Source organism: Coffea arabica, chromosome 1c (genome assembly GCF_036785885.1).
Source record: "Coffea arabica cultivar ET-39 chromosome 1c, Coffea Arabica ET-39 HiFi, whole genome shotgun sequence".
In the NCBI taxonomy this organism is placed as follows: Eukaryota; Viridiplantae; Streptophyta; class Magnoliopsida; order Gentianales; family Rubiaceae; genus Coffea; species Coffea arabica.
In genome coordinates this window covers 25,327,077-25,351,848 of record NC_092310.1, presented here as the reverse complement: position 1 = coordinate 25,351,848, position 24,772 = coordinate 25,327,077, and the positions used below count along the sequence as shown (strand labels likewise).

At 39.2% G+C, this 24,772-nt stretch overlaps 1 protein-coding gene across 2 annotated transcripts; it reads left to right on the top strand.

The window, feature by feature from the left end:
* Window positions 1–513: 513 nt before the first annotated feature.
* Window positions 514–9,601, top strand: LOC113718047 (copper-transporting ATPase HMA4-like). Of its 2 annotated transcripts, XM_027242989.2 has the most exons (10): window positions 514–731; window positions 1,240–1,531; window positions 2,048–2,793; window positions 2,870–3,341; window positions 3,430–3,597; window positions 4,851–5,105; window positions 6,436–6,558; window positions 6,697–7,182; window positions 8,174–8,562; window positions 9,278–9,601. In XM_027242989.2, exons 2-10 carry the CDS (start codon window positions 1,259–1,261, stop codon window positions 9,345–9,347), a joined length of 2,982 nt encoding a protein of 993 aa, XP_027098790.2. In that variant the 5' UTR covers window positions 514–731; window positions 1,240–1,258; the 3' UTR covers window positions 9,348–9,601. The 2 variants fall into 2 exon arrangements, with proteins under 2 accessions (XP_027098790.2, XP_071917181.1); XM_072061080.1 differs by lacking the exon at window positions 8,174–8,562.
* Window positions 9,602–24,772: the final 15,171 nt, after the last annotated feature.

The following is a 24,772-nucleotide window of genomic DNA, read 5'->3' as shown; positions in this document are numbered from 1 at the left end:
CGGAAGCTCTACTCATAAATTTGTGAGGTAATGATCATTAAACACCTAAAAAGTATTTTTATCACCTAAAATTATTTTTTTGCAAAAGTACCGTACTCACAAACGGGCTCTTACTTTTTGGGTTCTTTGCAGTTAAATATTCGCTGTACTTAATTGTCCTGTGTTTATCTTGAGGTCTAAAATTTGTACACCGGTGTGTGAACAAAACTTTTTGATCTTTGTAGTTTAGACCCCAGGGTCATATTAAAATTCTAAACAATTCCCTGAGGGGAAAAATGTAAATCCACCAGTCACCACAGGCTAGGGCAAAAAGGTAAAATGACGAACAATACAGGGGATATCGGCACTCTAACCAGTTACGTCAGCTATTGGTGGGAAAGGCACTGAGACGGTCGCTCTATTCGAAATTTTAAAAATCCAAAATAAAAAAAGAACCCGCCAGGCTCGTCTTCTTTCACCAAAAATGAAAATTAAAAAAAGTGAAAACGTGTACTATTTATATATAAGGACAACACATTCAAATTCGACTTTTCTATTTTCAGCGTCTTGCTTTGGGCAATACGACGAAGAGATTGTCTCTTCTCTTTCTGTCGTTCCACCCAAAAACCCTAATCAAATCCGCCACGATCTTTCTACTCTTATCCAAATAAGCCCTTGGTATCCCCAACGTTTTCTGCCAAAAAGGGTCACCAACCGAAACAGGAAAAAGAAAGTTGTAAATCTTTTAATTGGTTAGTTTTCGATAATCGAGTTGTTGGAATTTTTTATGTATTTTTTTGTTGTTATTTCTCACTTAGATGCTTTTCTTATATATATAGAATTTGCGAAGTCCAGTCGTATCCCTGTTCTCTAAGACGACTGGGGATAACTCAGTTTTTCTTCTTTTTTTTGGGTGTAATTTCTTGTGAAGTAGTTCATGGGAGTGTTGAATTTTAATTTATTATTGTATATTGAGCATGAATGGGAAGAATTATACATTTTATAATATATTCTGCTAGTATCAACCTGTTTGGATTGATATTGGATATGTTAAACTGCTATGTTTGCGTAGTCTACTGGTTTTTATAGATTAATTAAAAAAGAACTTATGATTTTGGGCTTTTTTCTTCTGATTTAGATTTAATTGATATTGGATCTCCGAATAAAATGGTTATAATGCCATTTTTTTTTTGTTATATTCTTTTATTTTGCCTCGGACAATTTGATTGATAGATTCAATGAATTTCATGTGATGGTCAGATTTGCTGATTGTGATATTATGGACGAGGATATGGAATTAATTGGGGATGAAGATCTGAAAGCTGCACTTTTGCAGCATCCTAAGGGTGTTGGAGTCCCTGTTTCTCATAGAAACCGTTGTGGAGATGAGGTGAAAATCCGAACAATTGTTTTCAAAGTAATTGGCATGACATGTTCCTCTTGTGCGACATCTATGGAATCTGCACTTATGAAGTTGAATGGTATCAAGAGTGTTATGGTTTCGCCACTTCAAGGCCAGGCTGTAGTCAAGTACAACCCTGAAAGTATCAGTGTGAGTCAAATGAAAACAGTTTAGCTCAAATTTGTGCTGCCAAGGTTACGATATTTATTTGAGAATTAATAAACTGCTTGTCAGTATTATAACCATCAGAATTTTGGGCTATGGTGTTTTCAAAGTCTTATGTAATTTAACCATCAGTTTCTTTGACTGGTGCATATTTTTATAAAAAATTCTACTAAACTACTCCTTGAATATTAGTGGAGTTGGAATACACACATTCCATCATTTGCCTTTTTTTTGTGCTTTATTGCACTTATAGTGTGTATAGAGTTTACAGTATTGTGGATGTTATCAAAATATATATTAATAATTAGTTAAATAAGCCTTTAGTTTTTAATGTCTTAACTTACTCATCTAAGGAGGTTAGGCATGCACTACCACCAGATCTGAAGAAGTTCAGTAGAATGCCTACCCTTTTCAAACACATTGTTGAATTGGGAAAAGAATATACTGCAGTCATTTGATTTTCCTGAATATGTTTTTTTTCCCTTTTACTTCAACATTTAGGCTAAATTAATAAAAGAAGCCGCAGAAGAAACAGGTTTTCAAGTTGATGAGTTTCCGGAGCAAGATATTGCAGTATGCAGACTCAGAATCAAGGGAATGGCATGCACAAGTTGTTCTGAGTCTGTTGAACGTGCCCTTTTAATGGTTGATGGAGTGAAGAAAGCAGTGGTTGGTTTGGCTCTTGAAGAAGCAAAGATTCACTATGATCCAAGTATTACCAATACTGACCTTATAACTGAAGCAATAGAAGATTCTGGGTTTGGAGCCAATCTAATAAGCTCAGGCAGTGATTTGAATAAAGTGCATCTGAAACTAGAAGGAATCAGTTCACAGGATGATCTTAATGTAATTCGGTGCTCATTGGAGTACTTGGAAGGTGTGAATCATGTTGAATTTGACATCAAAGAGCATGTGGTCAGTGTCAGCTATGAACCAGATATCATTGGGCCAAGATATCTTATACAGTGCATCCAAGAAGCTGGCAAAGGATTAAGCTCTTATCAGGCAAGTTTGTTTACTCCACCAAGACCACAAGATAAGGAAAGAAGGCATGAAGTCCAAATGTATAGGAATCAGTTTCTATGGAGCTGTTTGTTTTCTGTTCCAATTTTCATTTCATCCATGGTACTCCCAATGCTTCCCCCTTATGGGAATTGGCTAGAATATAAGGTCTTGAATATGCTCTCAGTTGGATTACTTCTAAGGTGGATTCTTTGCACACCTTTGCAATTTATTATAGGGCAAAGGTACTAGTTTTTGTAGTTTTCTCTCAAATTGTAGAAAATTCCTTGAAATCATACTAATTTTTAATGTTCTTCTCAGGTTCTATGCTGGTTCCTATCATGCACTCCGTCGAAAATCTGCAAATATGGATGTTCTGGTTGCATTGGGCACAAATGCTGCTTACTTCTATTCAATATACATAATTATAAAAGCATTGACATCAGAATCATTTGAGGGTCAAGATTTTTTTGAGACCAGTGCCATGTTGATATCTTTTATCCTCTTGGGAAAGTACTTGGAAGTCCTTGCTAAAGGAAAGACATCAGATGCTTTGGCAAAGTTGGCAGACCTTGCACCTGATACAGCTTACCTTCTGACAATGGACGGTGATGGCAATGTTCTTTCAGATGTGGAAATTAACACTCAGCTGATACAGAAAAATGACATACTTAAGATTGTTCCTGGAGCAAAAGTTCCTGTTGATGGTGTTGTTGTTGATGGTCAGAGTTTTGTGAATGAGAGTATGATCACCGGAGAAGCAAGGCCAGTTGCTAAAGGACCTGGTGATAAGGTATAGACTACTAGTCCATTGTAGATTTTAATTTTTTCCTTTCATTTAAGTACATCATTGAAACCAGGTTAGTTTTCTATTTTTGCAGGTAATTGGTGGGACTGTAAATGAGAATGGCTGTCTTGTCATTAGAGCTACACATGTTGGTTCAGAGTCGGCACTTTCACAGATAGTTCAATTGGTTGAAGCTGCTCAGCTTGCCAGAGCTCCTGTTCAGAAGCTGGCTGACCAGATATCAAGGTTTTTTGTTCCCACGGTGAGTTACTTTTACCACGAATGTGAAGCAGCTTGATTCTGTCAGCCATTCTTGTTATGTATGTAGACTCTCGGCGACACTTCAAAAAGGCACTCCTGGTGTTGGACAACTTATTTTGCATTTATTGTGGAGAAGTGAACATGCTGTTACCAGTTGTGGGGAGCTGCAGTTATGGATGTTGCAAAATTTTTATTTCTTCTGGTGCAAAATAAATTCTTAGTTTTGTTTTTGGCTTAATACTAAAAGTATGCCCACTTTCCCTGGAATGATAGTTTCAACAATACGTATTGTTTTGTATTCAGTACTTGATGCACTCAAATATAGTGAACCAATGTTTTCCTACTTATCTAAGATAAATTAATCAAACATTAACAACATTCTTCTACTTTCATCTAACATCAATTAATTTGGGGTCCCGCATGTTTATTACTTTCTCTTTAAAAGGATATATTTTCGAGTCTTCCTTAACTTGTATTTGCTGTCAAGTTAAAACATATATTTGATTCTCTTATCCCTCCTCTTCGCTTCCTTTTTCTGTTTGTCTTAAATGTTGGACAGCTGGAATTTTCAGATTAAGTTTTGGTTCCTCTGAAGGTTTATTGTTTCTAAAAATGATCTTCCTGCTTTTTTCTACTATTTCTGTTTAATGACTATTTATGCATCTTTAGAGGAATATGGTTTTAGTTGTCAAAATAGGCACTTCATGAATCACCCGTTGCAATGTTACAACGTTACAAAGAAAAAGAAGATAGTTGACTATGATGGTTTTGGCATCAAAGAAAACAGCATATTGAGTAGCAGCAATCCACTTGGTGTAGTTTTATTTTTTCTGCAACATAAGAAGTAAAGAAGCAATTTCTGTGGAATTTAATCAGCAAAATTAATCTATTGAAATAATCATCTCTCTCCTGCTCTCTTTCTACTTGATTCTTCCTTAACCTATAATCATCTCTCTCCTGCTCTCTTTCTACTTGATTTTTCCTTAACCTGAAATTTCCCTCAGCCATTTGTTGTCTGTGTCACTCATCTATTTACTTGAAAGTCAATAGCAAATACCTAGTTTTCTGAATGTGGCAACTTATTATGAGATTTAAGTGTTAGAGAAGCTATCTTCATTTATTAGCTACACAAAAGGTTCAGTGCGAAAGAATCTAGTTACTATGACCATAGTCATCATAGTTGGATGTATCTTCCTTGTTTTGGTATATTCGAGTTTTGTCTCGTGACAAGTTGCTCGTGTTTTTGAATGACAGGTTGTTGTGGCTGCATTTACTACGTGGCTTGGATGGTTTATATCTGGAGAAGCTGGTATTTATCCGAAGTGGTGGATACCTAAAGCTATGGATGCATTTGAGCTTGCATTGCAGTTTGGTATTTCAGTTTTAGTAGTTGCATGTCCTTGTGCTTTGGGATTAGCAACTCCTACTGCAGTGATGGTGGCCACGGGGAAAGGAGCTTCGCAAGGTGTGCTCATTAAGGGAGGGGATGCTCTTGAAAAGGCACACAAGGTATGGTCCAGCTAAAGTGTTCCATTAATATGTCTAATGGCCTCATTTGCATGACCTGCTTTGCTTATTTACTGAATTAAGTCAAGCATCCACAAGAGGGGCTGGCGGGCAAGTAGTGATATGGAATAGCATAATGGAAAGAGTTTAGATGCTTTTCTGTTGGTGATCTCCATGCAGAAGGTAGCTTTCAGAAGTATGAACAGTGCAGACAATAGATATGAAATTTAAGCAGTGCACATGATGTAGAGAACTAAAAAAAGGGCCGGGAAAATGAGAAGAGTTGTGAGATCTGAGGCACTGTATCTAAGAGACAAACGTTTCATCCTTGAAATTGTTCAGTTGTTCTTTGTTTCTTGAGTTACCCATATAAGCGGATACATTCAAGCTTTTATTGGACTAGTGAAACTGGACTCCGAATACTCAATGTTCAAGTAAACTTAAGTGCCAAGTTTTGGCAAAATGACTACACACAGATGCTCATAAATATTGTTTACAACTAGCCTTTTCTGTAATAAGCTTAGACAGGCATTACTAGTGCAGGACCCCTTAAGTGAAGCCTATGGACAGAATACTAAGTTACTCTTTGCATGAAATATACCACAAAGGGCAAGATAGTACTAGAATGACGCAGAATCCTCTCTCTCACAATTATACCATATTTGTTTTCAGAACTCAACTTTACTATTTTGTCATTTTTTTGGAGGTCATTACCATGAGATTTATACATCCATTGTTTTAGTAGCAGAATGTCTCTGAATTCTATCATGCCTTTGCCATTACTTGTTGCAAGGAAGTTGCTTTTTTCCTTTTTACTTTTTGGAACATCTGTTCATTTCCTGAAGTTCTTTGATGGTCATTGTCTATCTTCTAGTAGGTGAATTATATCATAAGTTTTGCTTATTTGTTAAGTCAAAGAAGGGTTTTAAAATCTTGACTATTTCTTTCATGTCACTTTACAAATTAATTTTATTAGGATGGCTTCATTCTATATAGAAATATTTTGGATGCTTCACATGCTTGGGAATTGTTGCCCTAAAAGTTCTGGACACCATTAACAAGTGACTTGCTTTTTCGGCCAGTTCATATGCCTCTCACAAGGTCTGTAAATCTGGTCATGTATCTATTTCTGTATGATATTTTTAAGCTTCACTCTGGGTTTATATGTATATCTGCAATTATATGGGTTTATTTCTGCCTTACCGAACTATATAATTTTTCTTGTACCATTATGAATGCCAATGTTTTCATTTTTTTTTCCTTCTTTTTGGTGAATTTATGAGTAAGGTTTTTTTGGTTTTAGTTGTAATAGAGCCGTATTTTTATTCTGCAGGTCAAGATAGTTGTTTTTGATAAAACTGGGACATTAACTGTTGGAAAGCCTGCTGTAGTGAGTGCTGTACTCTTTTCCAACATTTCTATGGAAGAGTTCTGTGATATGGCAATTGCTGCGGAGGTGAGATTATATTTTTGTCACCATGAAATTCAGAATAATGCTGAGAGAAGAAGTTTGAGTTGATATGACATAGAAGAATTTTCTTATCTTAGAAACTTGTATAATTTAGTCACATAATTGGTTCAAAATTATCTGCAGTCCAATAGTGAGCACCCTATTGGAAAAGCAGTGGTGGAGCATGCTAAGAAGTTCTGCCTGAACTTTGGGACCCAAAAGGAGTGTCTTACAGAGGTAAAGGACTTTGAGGTTCACACTGGAGCTGGTGTGAGTGGGAAAGTTCGAGAAAAAACTATTTTTGTTGGGAATAAGAGGCTCATGAAGCTTTTTAATGTTGCTCTTGGTGGCGAGGTTGAAGCTTATATTTCAGAAAATGAGAAGCTTGCTCGTAGTTGCGTGATAGTGGCCATTGATGGTACAGTTGCAGGAGCTTTTGCTGTTACTGATCCAGTGAAACCAGAGGCTGCACGTGTTGTATCTTTCCTCCACTCAATGAACATTGTAAGTGTTATGGTCACTGGTGATAATTGGGCGACAGCAACCGCAATAGGGGAGGAGGTTGGAATTCAAAAGGTGTTTGCTGAGACAGATCCCATAGGAAAAGCGGATAAGATTAAAGAATTGCAGGTAGGTTCTCCTTTCCATGAGTAGTGAATTGGATGGAATAACTGATGTTGGTTATAAATGAGTTATAAATAGTAAAAAGTAAGTTGATAACATTTTCCTGCGACAACTTGAAGAGAGTTCTATCAGCCTAAACAAGGAAAGCAGTTGTACTAGAAATTTAAGTTACTAAATCCGGAATGATGGCTGGCTTGGCTGATGATAGATCTCATATTTTTCTCCTTTATATATTGAATTTTTTATACTATTATTAAAATCTTGCAGTAGGCAAGTTGATGAAATTTCACAGATATCTTTAAGAAGAAAATTTCCACCGGAACTTTTAGTTTAGTAGCAAATTGCGCGTAGTCTCGTGAGGCCAGTGGTTGTGCAATGGAGACAAGTACTTTGATTGTTGATTCAGGTCAAGATTTCTGTGAAAAACTAAGAGAAAACCTTGATTAGGAGGCTAAAAGGTTGAGATACGCTCAGAAGAGGTGATTTCGTTGAATGTCAGTAATCAAAGTAATTGTTACAAAACTGTAAAGGCTAGGTTTATAGGAGTCTAGTCCTTAGCTAATTGGAATCCTCACTCTCTGAGAAAACAAGTTGGAACTTTGATAGCAAGAAAAGAATGACTTTCAAGAATTTATTCTTGAGGGGAGGGTTGGGTTGGGTTGGGTGGTAAGGTGGGAGGGATTGTAAATAGCAGGTCTTGGGTTCAAGACCTCCCTCTTACCAAAAAAAAAAAAAAAGAATTTATTTGAACATTGTCTAACTTTTCACTACCAGATCAAAACACCCTTGAAAAATACTTAGCCATCATTGATACCTGGTTGCAAACAAAAAGTAGGAAGTTTCTATCTTAAAAGAAGACATTTGACTTGGCACCCCTGAAAAATACTTAGCCATCATTGATACCGGGATTCACACAAACAAGTAGGAAGTTTATATCTGGAAAGACATTTGACTTCCAATATTTTATTAACATATGGATAATTGAACATTGATACAGTTGAAAGGTTTGACTGTGGCAATGGTTGGAGATGGGATTAATGATTCACCAGCACTAGTTGCAGCTGATGTTGGCATGGCAATTGGTGCGGGCACTGATGTAGCCATAGAAGCAGCTGATGTAGTTCTTATTAAGAGTAACCTGCAAGATGTTGTCACTGCAATAGATCTCTCTAGAAAGACAATGTTGCGTATTCGACTCAATTATGTATGGGCTCTTGGGTACAATGTGCTTGCCATGCCTATTGCTGCTGGAATTTTGTTCCCATTCACCGGAATTCGGTTACCACCTTGGCTCGCTGGTGCTTGCATGGCTGCTTCATCTGTTAGTGTGGTTTGTTCGTCACTGCTACTGCAATCTTACGAAAAACCTCTGAAGGTTCAAGCTGTGTGAGTGCGCTAGATTGGTTTGGCCTAACTTTTCACTGGTGGTAGAAATTGGTAATACAAGAATAAAGAAAGTTATCTAATCCATAGTACGTCTGTTGACTAGTAGTAATACATAATATTACGATTCTTCGTCCGCTACACGTGATATGAATGAATGCTTGTTTCTAAAATTTGTCTGTACTCGTGTAACAGAATTTTGTGACAAAACATCTGGTCTCGTATAATTAATGAAGGTTCTGATGTCCCTGAAGCTGGGGAAGAAAAGGACTCTCAGAGATTGTTTAGCATTTTGATTAAATGTTAGTACTCTTTTCTTACTATGATGGGATGGGTGAATGGTGTGTCAAGGTATTGAGTGAATTGTCAAATGTACTTTTGGAAGACACTTTCGTAGTAGTTTGTGATTAAAAATATATGAGCGAAAGATTGGGTGAAGTATAGTGCGCTCTCATATTTCATTTTGGTCGTGTATTGGATTTATTTAAGCTTTGCTTCCGAAAAAAAAAAGGATCTCTTTATTTATTTATTTATTTTGTGTTTTAGGTGAAGGGGGAATTGGAAATGATGTAATGTGTGATTTAATTGGGTAAAATATTCAGGTCATGAGATTTGGATGGACGTGCACACTAGCATTTCCAAACATTTTTATTTTTTTCCCGCCTTTGAGATTGCTTTTTCTTCCATCTGATTCGTTTTTTTTTTTTTTAAATCTCAGCCAAATTGCTATCTTCAACCATAGAAGGTTGCTGAACGGTGGTTGTCCTTTCCCAGTGACAGGCCAATAAGAGGCACTGGTTCTATCTTGTTGCAAAGCCAAATATACACTTGCTACCCCTTTAGTGTTGATGTAGACCCTTGATAAGGAAGTCCCTTGTCACCAACTCACGTGATTGACCCCACCAAAACCTTCATTTGGTCAGACTTTTAGTAGTGCTGCCATATTAAATTGTCTATTTTCATACCGCATATGACCATGACAAATCTATGGAACATGGCCAGGGACAAACTTTTCCGTTGAATTCAGTCGGGTATTGCTTGATCCTTTTCCAATACCAACCAGAAACGACAAGTTGGATTTAGATTGACTATTTGAAGAAATACGGCAAGAATATCATATAATTTGAATTTAGATAACCACACTAAAAACATCCACTTTTCAAGAAATTATGGCAGCTGAGTCATGAGGAATCGATGCTCGGTACAAACTTCGCTCATTTCACCTCAGACCATGTATAAGCTCGATATTTCAGAAGGAAAGGCAGGCAGTTCCGGGCTGGATTGGAGAGAGCCATAATTAAGAGGTTTCTCATTTTGAGACTTAATTCAGCCTATAATTATGCACTTAGGATGAGACTTAATTCAGCCTATATTGATTTCTCATTTTGTGTAGAAAGAGCAAAGAGATGACCAATCTTTCTTCTAGGCAACATGGCTTCAATGACCACCATAATTTGAAAATTGTCTTCCAACTCTAGAGGTCCCAATCAAGGTTGGGGCTTGACAGCCTAATGAAGTTTAATGAAAGAGAGGTTAAAACTCATGATGCAGTCTTGAACCGTTGAATGGACTCTTTACAAGAACTAACAATTAAACCTTTCAAAACCATTTCAAGGTAACAATTAAACCCTGCGAAACAATTTCAAGGTGGTACTTTTTCAAAGTGGTGTTCTTTAAAATTCAAAGAGACCATTCTATTTTCTCTGCACCTTAATGATATTCCTTTTTGTTTTTTCAAGTTTGCTCTCGAATGTTTGCATAAAAATTCACAAATTCTTCAAATTATTAGTCAAGAAGCTTGGGAATGTTTTGGAGATTTTATAATAGTTGTTAGTATGTTTTAGGGGATGAAGTAGGTTCTTTTGTGATAGCCCCACCTTCCCCTAAGGCAAACCAAAGGGGTTAGCGGACTGCCAGCCCAGCTCTCGCCAGGACTAACGGGACAGTTTAAAGCGATCTAAAACATTCCGGAACATACAAACGCGCGTAAACAAGTCAAAATAGCATACAAAAGTTATCCCATAAGTTTATACAAGTACGGTTTACAATTTACAACTCAACATTTTGGTTGGATCAAAATACACTTAGGGTTTTGCCCAAAAGGAGCTATTTCAAAATACATTTACATAAGCTCAGCTCGGCAACCAACATTCATGGCCGCCTTTCCAAAAGTATTCAATTTCCTGTGAGGAAAACAAAAGGAATAGAGTGAGCTTACGTCCAGTGAGATACTACCACTCAAGCAGCAAAGTTCATATAAGCATAAAGCTTTTCATTCCAATTCATCAAAAGTAAGCCAATAGCACATATCAATAGAGTTGATAAAAGGATACGGGCGGCTCTCAAGAGCCCCTTTCCTCGCTTGCAATCTTGATCGGACTTCATTGACCCTTCGTCAATGTTCAAGAGTAACTAACCGTAGGCCCCACTTTACTTCCATTCCTTCCACCCAACATACCCCTACCGGGCCCGAACTCCAAACAGTAGAAATTTGGTAATACTCGAGTATACTGGAATCAAGAGTCTCATACTACAAGATTCCCTATAACAGTCCCCATGGCTCGTCAATTTTCACGACCAAGCCCTCGCTGGCTCGATTCAATCGACTACCAATGGGGTTGAACTCAGTAGTGATAGTAATGGCCGTTGGATACTCGTCCAAACGACACCAAACCCAGTATTTCAGGTACTATTCAAGTACCACAGTAAAACAGTGAACAGTCATATATAATAAAAGGGGTGAGGGCGATCAAGTACACCCTCACTTTAATCAGTTTCAATGGTACAAATAAGCATTCAAGGCATCAAGTTCCAATGTAACAAAGCCACATAGTAACAAGCGAGTGAGTAGTACAGTCACCAAGCAAGCAAATGATATTTCATACACCTCCGCCCAAAGAGCGTCTTGAACCACCGTCACGTCCTAAAACATTCAAATAAGCACAATAAGACTCGATTACAAGTCATAAACCAATTCCACATACTACCAAAATAGGGCTCCATAAGAACGTATAAGTACTAGAGTAGACTAGGGAAAGTCCGGAAATGAAGTTAAGGTCTAAACCCTAAAAACAGTTTTTTTTTTACATCATTTAGCGGTTTTGGCACCATTGGCACTATGATTGTTGGATGGAGGTACAATATACACCGTTTCGAAGCTAAAAGAAAGGCCTACAATGTTGAAGAAGGTCACTCAGTCCAGTTTGTAGTGCAACTAGGTCAAAAATTCAATGTACTGAACCAGAATTGCAAAAACAGGTTAACAAACCGCATTCTGGTTAAATAACCATAATTCATGCTACTAAAGTCCAATTCAAGTGATTCCAAAGCCATCCGAAAGCTAAGATACCAGGCTATGTTTCTTAATAAGGCATCCACAACCAAATCAGAAGTATTCCCAATAAAATTAGCCAATTACAGAAGCAATTATCAAGTTCGGGTAGAAACAGGGCAGCAGGGGTATTTCATTCTTTTCACAAGTTACGTTGCTCCAATTGAGCTGAAATTTTGAAGGCATCTCTAAAATATCATTCCCTACAACTTTCATGTTTTAACCCAAGGCTAATTCGGCCTCTAACTATGAGCAATAGTGCCAGGCAGAATGAGGGGAAATGAAACCCTAACTTCCCCAATTTCCTTTCAATGCGGAAATTTCCTGCAATTAACCACAATTTACACCTTCTAGCTTCATTCTAGATCATTTCCCATCATCATAAAAAGCCACACCATATTACACGTATGAAACAGAAAATTGATGGAATAAATAGAAAAATTCACCAATCTCAACCCAATTCAAGAAATCTTTCACGCAATCACACATTTAATCAACACAAATCATTACTTAGACATTATCAAGACCAAAGGAAGCATTCCCTAGCTACTCGCCTTGAAATGCAAGAAAAGGAACAACTTGGCACCTTAATCCTCCAAACCACTCCACTAATCACCTCACAACCACTCACTTAAGGAGTTTCATGGAGAAAATACAAGATTAAATGGTTGGTTTGTTGGATTTGAGCAAGATTGAAGCAAGAATTTGGAGAGCTTTTCCTTTCTTTTTGCTTGGAGTTGGCAGGCCACAAGAAGCTTGGAAATGAAGAGATTTTGGTTAATTTTTTGATTTATTTGGTAAAAGGGTGAATAGTAGTCAAAAAGTAAAATTAATCTCCAAGTGACACTTGTCACTTTTAGTAAATGCATGGTTATCTCTTTGTTCCTCCCACACCACTCCACTTGGTAACCTCTAAGTATCTCATAACACCCGGTAAATTAAACCCAGTATCCAAAACTTAACCTAACTGGCCGAATTTTTCCGAACTTTCCGCACTAGCGGGTCCCACGTCCGGTATACGCTCTTAATTTCTTAAAAACTAACTGATGCTAGAAAAATCACCTAAAAACTATATTTACTCATAAAAATTATCTAGAAATTTTTTCTAATAAAGAAAATGCAGAAAAACATGGCATTAAATATAACAAAACCTAGAAAATGGGAAAATTACGGGGTCTCACATCTTTAGCTAACTAGCGCAAGTCAATGGAGAGTTCTTAGAATTAGTACTCCCCATTTAATATGCTTACCAAGATTGTTTCTGGGAATTGATGTTCTCAGTCCTAGTTTAACTTCTTGCAATCCAATCTATGCACTAAATAATAATGCCTCCAAGAAATGCAAGAGGTTTAATTTGGAAGTGCAAAAATCATTTCCTTTATTTTTTTTTCATTAGAAATTTTGTTAGTGTATATGTTAATCACCATTGAGCCCTGCTCGGTAAATTTGATTCGACTATTAGACAGGTTGATAATGATTCTATGAGTTTCCATTTAATGTGGACCAATTTTTTACCATCATAACTGTATGAACCAAAAATAGACACTCATAAATGATCCGATGTGAATATAACCACATTGTTAATCAGCATTGAGCCCAACTCGGTAAATTTGATTCGACTATTAGATAGGCTGTGGACCAATTTATTACCATCATAACTGCATGAACCAAAAATGGGCACTCACAAATGATCTGATGTTGATATAACCGCATGCGTAGAAAGAAAATATTACGTTGGATGTACAATGAAATGATAGGTGCTTAAGATTACCAGCTTATATTAGGATTATCAAATTAGCTAATAATTGTGACTATTGGTTGATCATGCTAAAAAATAAATTAAATTGAATATTAGAACTATTTTTAGAATCCTAAAATTATATGGTTAAGGAGATAAATTTATCACATTAAAGTACATGAGAGGAGACAAAATTGACTTGTGCAAAATATGTGCTAGAGAAAAGAAATAAAAACAACTAAGTAATGTCAATTAATTAACTAGAACAAGAATCTCGACTATTCATTATGTTTTGGGGAGTAAAATTCTAAAATAACATACTTGTAACCCATAAAATATGGAGAAAAAGAAACAACTAAAACACTATATGCATTACCTAATATGTTACTCAACCTAAATTACTACAAACTTGACTAAGAATACCCATGAGAGAACTACTACAAACTTGTTATTATGCGGAAAGGCATTATTGAAATTTTTAGACAATAACTTTGTGACAACCTAGCCGGACCCCACTTTGGAAATCTGATCGGACGTCAACCTGGCTCTTGCCAGGGCTAACAATAAAATTATATCCTCTATACTTTAGAATGTTTAAACTAATTATATAATACACTTTAAACCTCCATTTAAACTTTTGATATATCCCGGATATAGTGTTCTTGTGACAGCCCCACCAAACCCTAGGGCGTACCCAAGGGTTTGGCGGACCGCTTGTCCAACTCTCGCCAGGACTCAGTCAAATAACATGAAGATTTACAAACAGACTCTCAAAAGAAAATGACATTAATTACAATCAAAGAGTCGAACTTGCCAAAAATCAAGCCAAACAAGTCGGCTAGACACCTATGTAGTGCTCACACCAGCAACTAACAAACTTAGAAGAAAAACGAGGCCTTCCTTAGTTCAACCTCTCATGTTCTCATCCCTGTAAGGAAAACAAATGGCTTGGAATGAGCTAGAAGCCCAGTGAGGTTCCAAGTAATTACGTGGGTAAAGCACGAGACAAGATAGCAAATTCAAACATTAAGAAACAAGTCAACTTCGATGAGATCATAATCCAGTATATAATTAAGCAAGTAGCTAGGTAAAACATGCAAAAGGGCACAGTAAGGAACACATTCATGTCAAAGGATATAGGTTGCTCTCAGGAGCAATTTCCATAGTAGCTTGATCAAGATCCGTTGACTCTCCGTCAACCATGAAAGTATAACGTTCGTAGATCCCCACTTTACACCAGTTTCCGTCCACCGATCACTCCCTATCGGGCCCGCACTCCATAAAGTACCCAAGGTTCGTCAATCTCCTCGACCAAACTCTTATTGGTTCGATTCGACCAACTAGCCCTAGGTTGGACTTATAGTCCCAGATATACAGTAATTCAGGATATGGCTTATAGCCCCAGTATTTAGAAATCAAGATTGGAGTCGTTGGCCGTTATCCAACGCTCACACAGTAAAGCTTGGAGACGTTAGTTGTGACGTCCCGAAAGATTGAGTGTGAAAACCCGAAAAATTTTCTATATTTTCAAGACATTATTTTGTTTCCTTGTCTATAATTTTGTACCTTTCTTCAATATATTAATTTCTTATACATTTATTGTAAGGGAATATAGTTTTCCAACCATTTTTCTAGTACAAGTTAGTCCAAGTTAATTTTGAAGTGCGTTTTGAACGTGGGACCCGCTAGTGCGGTAAATGCAATATATTTTTGATAACTTGTTGGAGTTTTGTATTAAATGATATTATTTTACAAGGTGCTAAGAGATAATTAGATGTTACTTATATGGATTATCATTGGAGAGACAAAAGATAAGATTTAAACCAAAAGGTGACAAGTGTCACCATCCAATTCACCCTTGGACTTTTGACCAAGATATTTATATCTTCTTAAAGCTAATTTTGACCTAATTTTCTTCATTTTACCTTGCTTGGCCGACTCTCTCTCCCTTCAAGCAAAGGAAAGAAAGCTCTCAACTTGTTTCTTCAATTTCTTGCTTGGATCTAGCAAATCAACCGTTTAAACTTCCAATTTCTCCATAAAAACCCTTAGTTTAGTGGTTGTGAGGTTGGTTGTGAAGTGGTTTGGAAGAAAGTGGTGCTAAGTTGCTTCCTTTCTTGAGGTTCCAAGGTGAGTAGCTAATGGATTCCTTCTTTGGTCTTGATGATGTCAAATTAATGGTTTGTATTGGTTAAAGATGTGATTTTATGGAGGATTAACACTTGAATGCATGAATTTCAGATTAGGGTTTCATTTTGTTTCCAATTCTGCTCGGCACTGTAGCACATAGTTAGAGGCCGAATTGGCCTTAGTACAAAACATGAAAGTTGTAGAGAATGATGTTTTCTAGTTGTCTGTAAATTTTCAGCCCAATCCGAGCTGAGTAGCCTGAGATAAGACGGAAATACCCAGACTGGTTTAGGTAGGAGTTCAGTGAACAGGGTTGTCTTTTCACCCAATCTGATCGTGACTTTTCACCATGATCCTTACCGAATTAGATTTTGGCCAAAACATGAAAGTTGTAGCCAAGGGTATAAACTAGTTTCCTGAAAAATTTCAGCTTGATCCGACCACTGTAACATGTGAAATGACCGAAATACCCTTGACTGTCCATGAAACCTGTTTCGCGCCCAGAATTCTGTTTTCGTGTAGTTTTTCCATTTTGGATCCTGAAAATACATGATTTGGCCTTGGGTTAAAACATGAAAGTTGTAGGGAATGATATTTTAGAGATTCCTACAAAATTTCAGGTCAATCGGAGCAGCGTAGCTTGTGAAAAAATGGAATTTCCCTTGCTGTCCTGGTTTTACCCGAATTTGGGAATTGTTTCTGTAATTGGTTGTTTTGGTCAGGAATGCTTCCGAATTGGTTGTTGAGGTCTTCTGATGAAATGTAGCCCTGTTTCTTAGCTTTCAGTTGGTTTTGGAATTTCTGGATTTGGACTTAGGTAGACTGATTTATGATGTTTCCGCTAGAATGCGTTCTGTGAATCTGTTTTTGTGATTCTGGTGCAGTATCTTACATTTTTGACCTTGTTACACTCGAAACTGGGTTGAGTAACCTTCTGTAATATTGTAGCCCTATCTCTTATCTTCGAAACGGTGGGTCTTGTACCTTCATCCGATAATCATAGTGCCTTTGGTGCCGTTACCGTAAAATGATGTCAAAACCTGTTTTTCTGGTTTTGAGCTTAACTTTCATTTCCGGACTTTTCCCTAGCTTGACTTGTACTTGTAATGCTGGGAGCTTACTGAATGGCTATTCAATGAACTTATTGTTGTGTGTGTACCTTTGGGTTTGAATGAGAAAAATCATAAAGCCATGACGGCTAGAGAAGTAAGCAAATGTAGGGGAAATGCTGTCCGATCTTTGAAAGCATTTGATGGCTTTGAGTTTGAGTTGAAGGGCTTGGATTTGAGGACTGTAGTGAACGACTGAGTCCCGGCGAGAGCTGGGCAGGCGGTCCGCCGAACCCTCTGGTTCGCTTTAGGGGGAGGTGGGGCTGTCACATTAGTTGTCACTTAACAGTGGTGGTAATATTCCAGCATACCAATTAGTCGAGGAAATAACACTCTACTCGATAAAACAGGATAGAGGTACTGAGACGGGATGAGAGGCACCGCCAACTGGGATGGAGTGTGGTACATACGGCCGCTCAACCCTAGTGTTGATGAGATAACTCTCCAATCGATTTAATCGAGATAAAAGTACTGAGATGGGATGAGAGGGACCTCCCATTCGGATGGAGTGTGCCATATGGCCACTCAGCCCCAGTGTCGATGAGATAACTCTCCAATCGACTTAATTGAGATAAAAGTACTGAGACGGGGTGAGAGGTACCTCCCACTCGGATGGAGTGTGGTACATACGGCCACTCAGCACTTGCAAGGCAAATACAAGTGATGTGTGCACAGATCTCAACCCACGTAGTGACCCAGTCCGAGTTCCATTGGGCCCAATCACACGTGCACGAGCCAAGCTCTTCAAAGAATCCCTCCAAGCCCTTGTTCGAATTGTCCAAGACCAACATGGAGTCCATAGAGATATTGAGGGGAAAGAGACAATCAAGTAATCTACACCTTGATCCAAACCCATGAAGAACCAAGTGGGCCTCCACGTGAGTTGGCCGAGTAGGGCCTTAGTCCTTAATACTTATTAGATTGGGTTAGTTGTTTTTAGAAGAACATGGGCCGGCCCATCTTGTCCACCAAGATGGCCGAATTACCTTTTCCTATTCCCCTTAGGGTTTTAGGAACCTCTAACCTATAAAAAGGCTTGCTTTGTAAGGGTTTTGATACAAGTTTGATGAATAAAGTTTTCTTTTATTTTTTATTCTTCCTCTAAAAGAGAGTTTTGAGCCTTTTTACTTGCTTAGGCAAGGGTTGTTGAGCAATCTTGCGTCTTGTCCTTGATTGTTCTACTGACCTATCCATTAGAGTAATCACTTTCATTGGAGTCATCGTTCTACCGCCTACAATCAAGTCGTGTCGTCCGTTTGATTCTAGGTTCTGCAATCCAAGCATTGGACTACCTTACTAGATCCTTGGGCAATCGTGCTACGTGTCTCGAAACGAGTTGATCGAGGACCGTATCAGTTGGCTTCAGAGCCAGGTGGAGGTATCTTTCGTTATATCCATATTTTTCATAGTAGTGTCGTAGAATTCCTTGTTTTTATCCGCTGCCTTATTTCAAAAAAAAAAAAGAAGAGCAACGAATCTGCCCAAAATTCTTTGTCTCGGCTTTGTTGTCTAGTTCAAGCATCGTTTGTGTCAAATCTATCCATGCATGTTTGATTATTACCTAGACAAATCTGACCTTACCTTGTGTCGCGTGTTGCGCCAAAATTTTGGCCGAATAGTGCGTGTAGTGAGAGGCCCAACCTGTTCTTGAACAAAAGAAAAAAAAAACAAGAAGTTCAAAGGGCGGCTAGGGTTTTCTTTTGTTGTCAAGTCTGTCCAAGTTTCTTTGGTGTTATCCAAGTTGTTTTAGTTAATTTTCTAAACTGATTTTGGGGTTATAACTTGTTGGGGATGTGTATCTTGAAGAGAACCTACAAGATTTTAAGGTTCTTGAAGTTTTTGGTTACTACCTTGAAGTTCTTGAAACTTTGATACGTATCTTGCTAGTTCTTGGAGGATTGAATAGCCGACCAATTTCTAGGAATTTTTACTCAAAACAGCCACGTATTTGTGTAGTTCCTTAAGTCAAAAAAAAAAGAAACGAAAAAGAAAAGAAAGGAGGCCATTCGGTTGGATAAGGGGCTGAACAAGGAAGAAGAAGACTTCAGTTCTTTATTGCCAAAAACGACTATCATTACATCTTGTTTCTAAACCCAAAACAGAAATTGCACAAGGAAAGGAGACTCAAAAGTTTTGACCCACCTCTTCTTGAAAATCTTAATCACCTTGAGCCTTGATCACTTGTACCACCCTTTGAGATTCTTGGGGTTCTTGATCATCTTGAGCCTTGAAAACTTGCACCTCCCTTCGAATAAAAAGTTTCTTGTACGCTCTCGCATCCATAAAGGGCTTTCTTGGTTTAGGAATAAATTTCTTGGGAGCTTCTTGAGCAGCCCGTTTGGGGGATCCTTGAGTGACATTGCTCACGTTATCTTGGGAAGCCATTGTATTGAAACAAGAACCAACGCTACCTTGCCTTGTGAAGAAAAGGGGAGGGCCGAATTGCTTTGTCCTTGAAGTGTAAAAGGGCCGAATTTCTTGGGAGTAAGGTGCGGCTGTGAAGAGAGGGATTTTATAGGGAGTTAGCTGGCTTTGGGAAAGGGATTAAGAAGAAAAAAATTCTGGAAATTTTGGCTAAAGGGAGGAAAGGAAACCAAATCTGTTTTGGAGAGGAGTTTGGAAGTTTCTAAAGGTTGTACAAGAAAGGTTTTCTAAGAAGTTTCCAAAACCAACTTGTTTTCCAAATCACTTTAGGAAACTAAGTAGGACACTTGGATAACTCCCTTGTATTAGGAAGCCACTCCTACTTTCACTCCTTTGTTTTAGGAAACCAGTCCTACTTTCACTCCTACAATTTAGGAACCACTCCTACACTTTAGGAAAATGAGGGTTTCTTTCGTTTGTGTTCACATTTTGCGTTTTTTCCCCTTGCTGTCTGCCACCATACTTCCTCCAAACTACCATTTTTCTACGCCATTCTCCCTCCATCTCGTGTCTTATTTCATGATTACTCTTGTGGGAAAAGTTGGTGACCAGTTGTTGGACTTGAGCGACATTTCTCAACTACCTAATCCAACAGGTTAAGGTGTTGGTAAGTTCATTAAGAGTGTAATTGAGTGATAACACGAGGGCGAGTGATACACTAAGGGAGCGAAGTAAGGTTATACTTGTATTATTGTCGTGTTACTAACCTTTTGTAGGGCATCACAAGAAACATGGAACAACAACAAACAACCACTGACTACTTGTTGATGTTCACCGCCATGAAGCATGAGCTCAAGCGGATTAGTGAGCAGCAAATGGAGGAGTTGCACACTCGGTTTGATGAACTCTCCAAGAGTCTCACACGAGGCTCTCGTTCTAGATCACACACTCGGAGAAACCGAGGCACCAAAGGGGCAAATAGCGAATACTACTCCGCTAGTGAGGATGAGGAACGACCCAAGAAGCCTAGAAGGGACACATCCAAAAACGAACTCAAGGGACTTAAGATCCAAGCACCCGCGTTCAAAGGCAAAAGTGACCCTGAAGCTTATTTGGAGTGGGAAGGCCGTATCGAGATGGTCTTCAATTGCTACGATTATAGTGAGGAACAAAAGGTAAAAGTTGCCACCGTTGAATTCACCGGCTACGCCCTAGTTTGGTGGGACCAAGTAAGGACCCATAGAAGGAGAATCGGAGAACCATGCGTTCGAACTTGGCGAGAACTCAAGGCACTGATGCGTAAGAGATTCGTTCCAAGCTACTACAACCGAGATCACCACGCCAAACTTCAAACCCTCACTCAAAGTAGCATGAGTGTGCAGGATTACTACAAGGAGATCGAGATGGCCATGATGAGGGCGAACCTTTAGGAAGATAGTGAAGCAACCATGGCTAGGTTTCTTAGAGGCCTCAACCCGAACCTTCAAGAAGCCTTAGAGCTCCAATCTTATTTGGATATGCATGACCTTCTTGAACTCGCTATCAAGGCCGAGAGGGGGAAGAAACTGAGGCGAGGAACCCGTGCCTTCCAATCTTCCAACTCAACTTCATGGAGAGGTAGCCAACCACGGAGAGCGCTCCACGAAGTCGAAAACTCGGCCACACCACCCATTTCTAGTCGAATTCAAGGTAATGCCTCTACTCGTGATACCAATTTTACCCCTAACAAAGCTCTTGATGCATCCAGGTCTACCTCTAAGGCACCACATGAGACTCCTAAGACTAGGAGTAGGGACATCAAGTGTTTTAAATGCCAAGAGTTTGGACACATTCAGTCTCAATGTTCGAACCAGCGGGTCATGTTGATCACTTACAATGCCGAGATCGTGTCCAATGATGACGATTGTGAGGAGATACTCGAATTAGTCCAAAATGACTGCCTGGAAGAGGATTCAGCTGGGGAAGATTGCTCGCCTACACAAGGAGATGTAGGTTGCTTGATGGCACGACGAGTGCTAATCGCCTGAGTTAAGGAGGATGAGCAACTACAAAGAGAAAACCTATTTTACACCCATTGTAAAGTAGGTGACAAAGTGTGTAGCCTCATCATCGACGGTGGGAGTTGCACGAATGTGGCCAGCTTGCTCATGGTTGAGAGTCTAGGGCTCCCAACTACTAGACATCCATATCCTTAACGCCTCCAATGGCTAAGTGAGGATAAAGAGATACGTGTTTTCAAACAGGTATGCGTTCCCTTCTCAATTGGTACTTACACTGATGAAGTCGTGTGTGATGCAGTGCCAATGCATGCTACGCATGTCATCCTGGGAAGATCCTGGCAATTTGATAAACACGTCACATTCGATGGAAGCGCAAATAAGTACACACTTTTGCACGATGGCAAACGTAAGGTCTTCACACCCCTCACACCTGCACAAGTGTATGAGGACCAACTAAAGTTGCAAAAAGAGTGTGAACAAGACCGTCAAAGGAGGACACTAAAGGCAGTTGACCCTGGCAAAAGCTCCGTTTCTACAAGTGAGCAATCGATCAAGGGTCAAGTGAGCACACCTAGTGTTACACATGACAAATCACCCACTACACCTACCACTAGGAAGCAAAACATGATTATTAAGGCTAAGGACGTTAGAAAAGTTGTGAATTCTGATCAGCCTGTACTTCTCATGATTTGCAAACATGTGCTCTTAGATGTTGCTGAGCTCGACAAGGCATTGCCTTCGAGCATGGTTGCTCTTTTGCAAGAATTTGAGGATGTTTTCCCTGGCGAGATCCCTGATGTCTTACCACCCATTCGAGGGATTGAGCACCAAATTGACCTGATTCCTGGAGCAGCCCTACCCAACAAACCTGCTTACCGCATGGGCTCTGAGGAGACAAAGAAGCTTCAAAGGCAAGTTGATGGCCTATTAGGTAAGGGTTGGGTACAAGAGAGTCACAGTCCTTGTGCTGTACCTGTGGTACTTGTCCCCAAAAAGGATGGTACTTGGCGCATGTGCACTGACTATAGGGCCGTCAATGCTATTACTGTTAAATATCGTCATCCCATCCCTAAATTAGATGATATACTTGATGAACTCGATGGTGCTGTTATATTCACTAAAATTGACCTAAGAAGTGACTATCATCAAATTAGGATGAAAGAAGGCGATGAATGGAAAACGGCCTTCAAAACCAAACATGGACTCTATGAGTGGCTGTTCATACCTTTTGGATTGACTAATGCCCCTAGCACCTTCATGCGGCTAATGAACCATGTTTTGATACATTTTATTGGCAAATTTGTCATTGTTTACTTTGATAATATTCTGATATATAGTCGCAGTGAACATGAGCACTTGGAGCATGTGAGACTAGTTCTTGAAACACTTCGAAAGGCGCGTCTATACGCTAACCTTAAGAAGTGCACCTTTTGTACTAATAAACTTGTGTTTCTGGGCTATGTAGTAAGTTCGCAGGGTATCAAAGTAGACGAGTCCAAGATTGAGGCCATCAAGCAATGGCCAACTCCTACATCCGTCCCTGAGGTGCGCAGCTTTCTTGGATTGGCGGGTTTCTACCGGCGCTTTGTCAAGGACTTCAGCACCATTGCCGCCCCAATGACCGCTGTGACCAAGATAGAATGGCAAGTTCCATTGGAGGGAAGCCCAAGAACAAGCATTTCTTACCCTCAAAAACAAACTCACACATGCACCTGTTTTAGCATTATCAAACTTTAACAAGACTTTTGAAATCGAATGTGATGCTTCTGGTGTAGGTATTGGCGCTATCCTCATACAAGACAAAAGGCCTTGTGCCCTCTTTAGCAAAAAATTGGGAGGAGCTACCTTAAACTACCCCACGTATGACAAGCAGTTGTATGCACTGGTGAGGACCTTGGAGACCTGGCAATACTACGCCCTCGGGAGTTGGTGATACACACTGATCACAAGTCACTGAAGTTTCTCAAGGGGCAACCTAAGTTGAGCAAGAAACATGCCAAATAGGTAAGTTTCATTGACACCTTCTCCTATGTGATTAAGTACAAGACTGGCAAAACGAATGTCGTAGCTGATGCCTTATCACGTAGACATTCCTTGCTTGTCTTCCTTGATACTAAGTTATTAGGGTTCGAGATGATTAAGGAGCTCTACACACATGATCATGATTTTGGTGACATATATGTTGCGTGTGTTAAGAACCCACATGAAAAGTACTTTTTGCATGATGGATTTCTATTTCATGTGGATAAACTGTGTATGCCTAATTCTTCCGTCCGTGATCTTTTGGTTAGGGAGGCACATAGTGGTGGTCTCATAGGACACTTTGGCATGGTTAAAACTCTAGCCATGTTACAAGAGCATTTTTACTGACCTCACATGCGTCGAGATATTGAACATGGTTGGTTGGTAGATATGTCACTTGTCATAAGGCGAAGTCTAAAACAAATCCGTACGGCTTATACCCCATTGCCTATTCCCCACTATCCTTGGGTAGACTTGTCTATGGACTTTGTCTTAGGACTCTCTAGGTCACCTAGGGGTAATGACTCCATCTTTGTAGTGGTTGATAGATTCTTTAAGATAGCTCATTTTATCCCCTATCACAAAACTGACGATGCATCTCATATTGCTAATTTGTTCTTCAAAGAAATTGTCCGTCTGCACGGTATGCCTAGGACCATTGTTAGTGATAGAGATGTAAAATTTCTGAGTTACTTTTGGAAGACTTTGTGGTCTAAACTTGGCACTAGGTTATTATTCTCCACCACCAGTCATCCACAAAGCGATGGACAAACAGAAGTTGTCAATCGTACACTTGGTACTCTACTTCGGGCCTTGATTAAAAAGAATCTTAAATCTTGGGAAGAGTGTTTACCTCATGTTGAATTTGCTTACAATTGAACTGTTCACAGTGCAACACACTACTCACCTTTCGAGATTGTTTATTTATGGCCTTAATCCCTTGACCCCTCTTGATTTGGTACCCTTACCTTCCTCTGAGCACACAAGCTTAGATGGGAAAAAGAAAGCTAATTTTGTGCATAGGTTACATGAAGCCGTTCGGGCGAACATTGAGAATCGTACTCAGCAATACATCCAGCAAGCCAACAAGCACCGTCATAAGATGATCTTTGAGCCTGGAGATTGGGTTTGGCTACATCTGAGGAAAGAGAGGTTTCTTGAGCAGCGTCAAAGAAAGTTGTCCCCACAGGGTGACGGACCTTTTCGCGTACTCCAAAGAGTCAATGACAATGCCTACAAATTGGAGCTACCTGGGGAGTACAATGTGAATGCGACCTTCAATGTCGCGGACTTGAGCCCATTTCTTGACGAGGAGGATCCAGATTTGACGGCAAATCCTTCTCAAGAGGAGGGGACTGATGTGTGCACAGATCTCAGCCCACGTAGTGACCCAGTCCGAGTTCCATTGGGCCAGTCATACGTGCATGAGCCAAGCTCTTCAAAGAATCCCTCCAATCCCTTGTTCGAATTGTCCAAGACCAACATGGAGTCCATAAAGATATTAAGGGCTTGGAAAGAG

Bases quoted from the DNA above. Each gene is read 5' to 3' on its own strand.
- LOC113718047 (XM_027242989.2), top strand. From the start codon at position 1,259: ATGGACGAGGATATGGAATTAATTGGGGATGAAGATCTGAAAGCTGCA. The intron at 2,794-2,869 runs GTACTAGTTTTT...TGTTCTTCTCAG, and splicing joins CAATTTATTATAGGGCAAAG to GTTCTATGCTGGTTCCTATC. The intron at 7,183-8,173 runs GTAGGTTCTCCT...ACATTGATACAG, and splicing joins ATAAGATTAAAGAATTGCAG to TTGAAAGGTTTGACTGTGGC.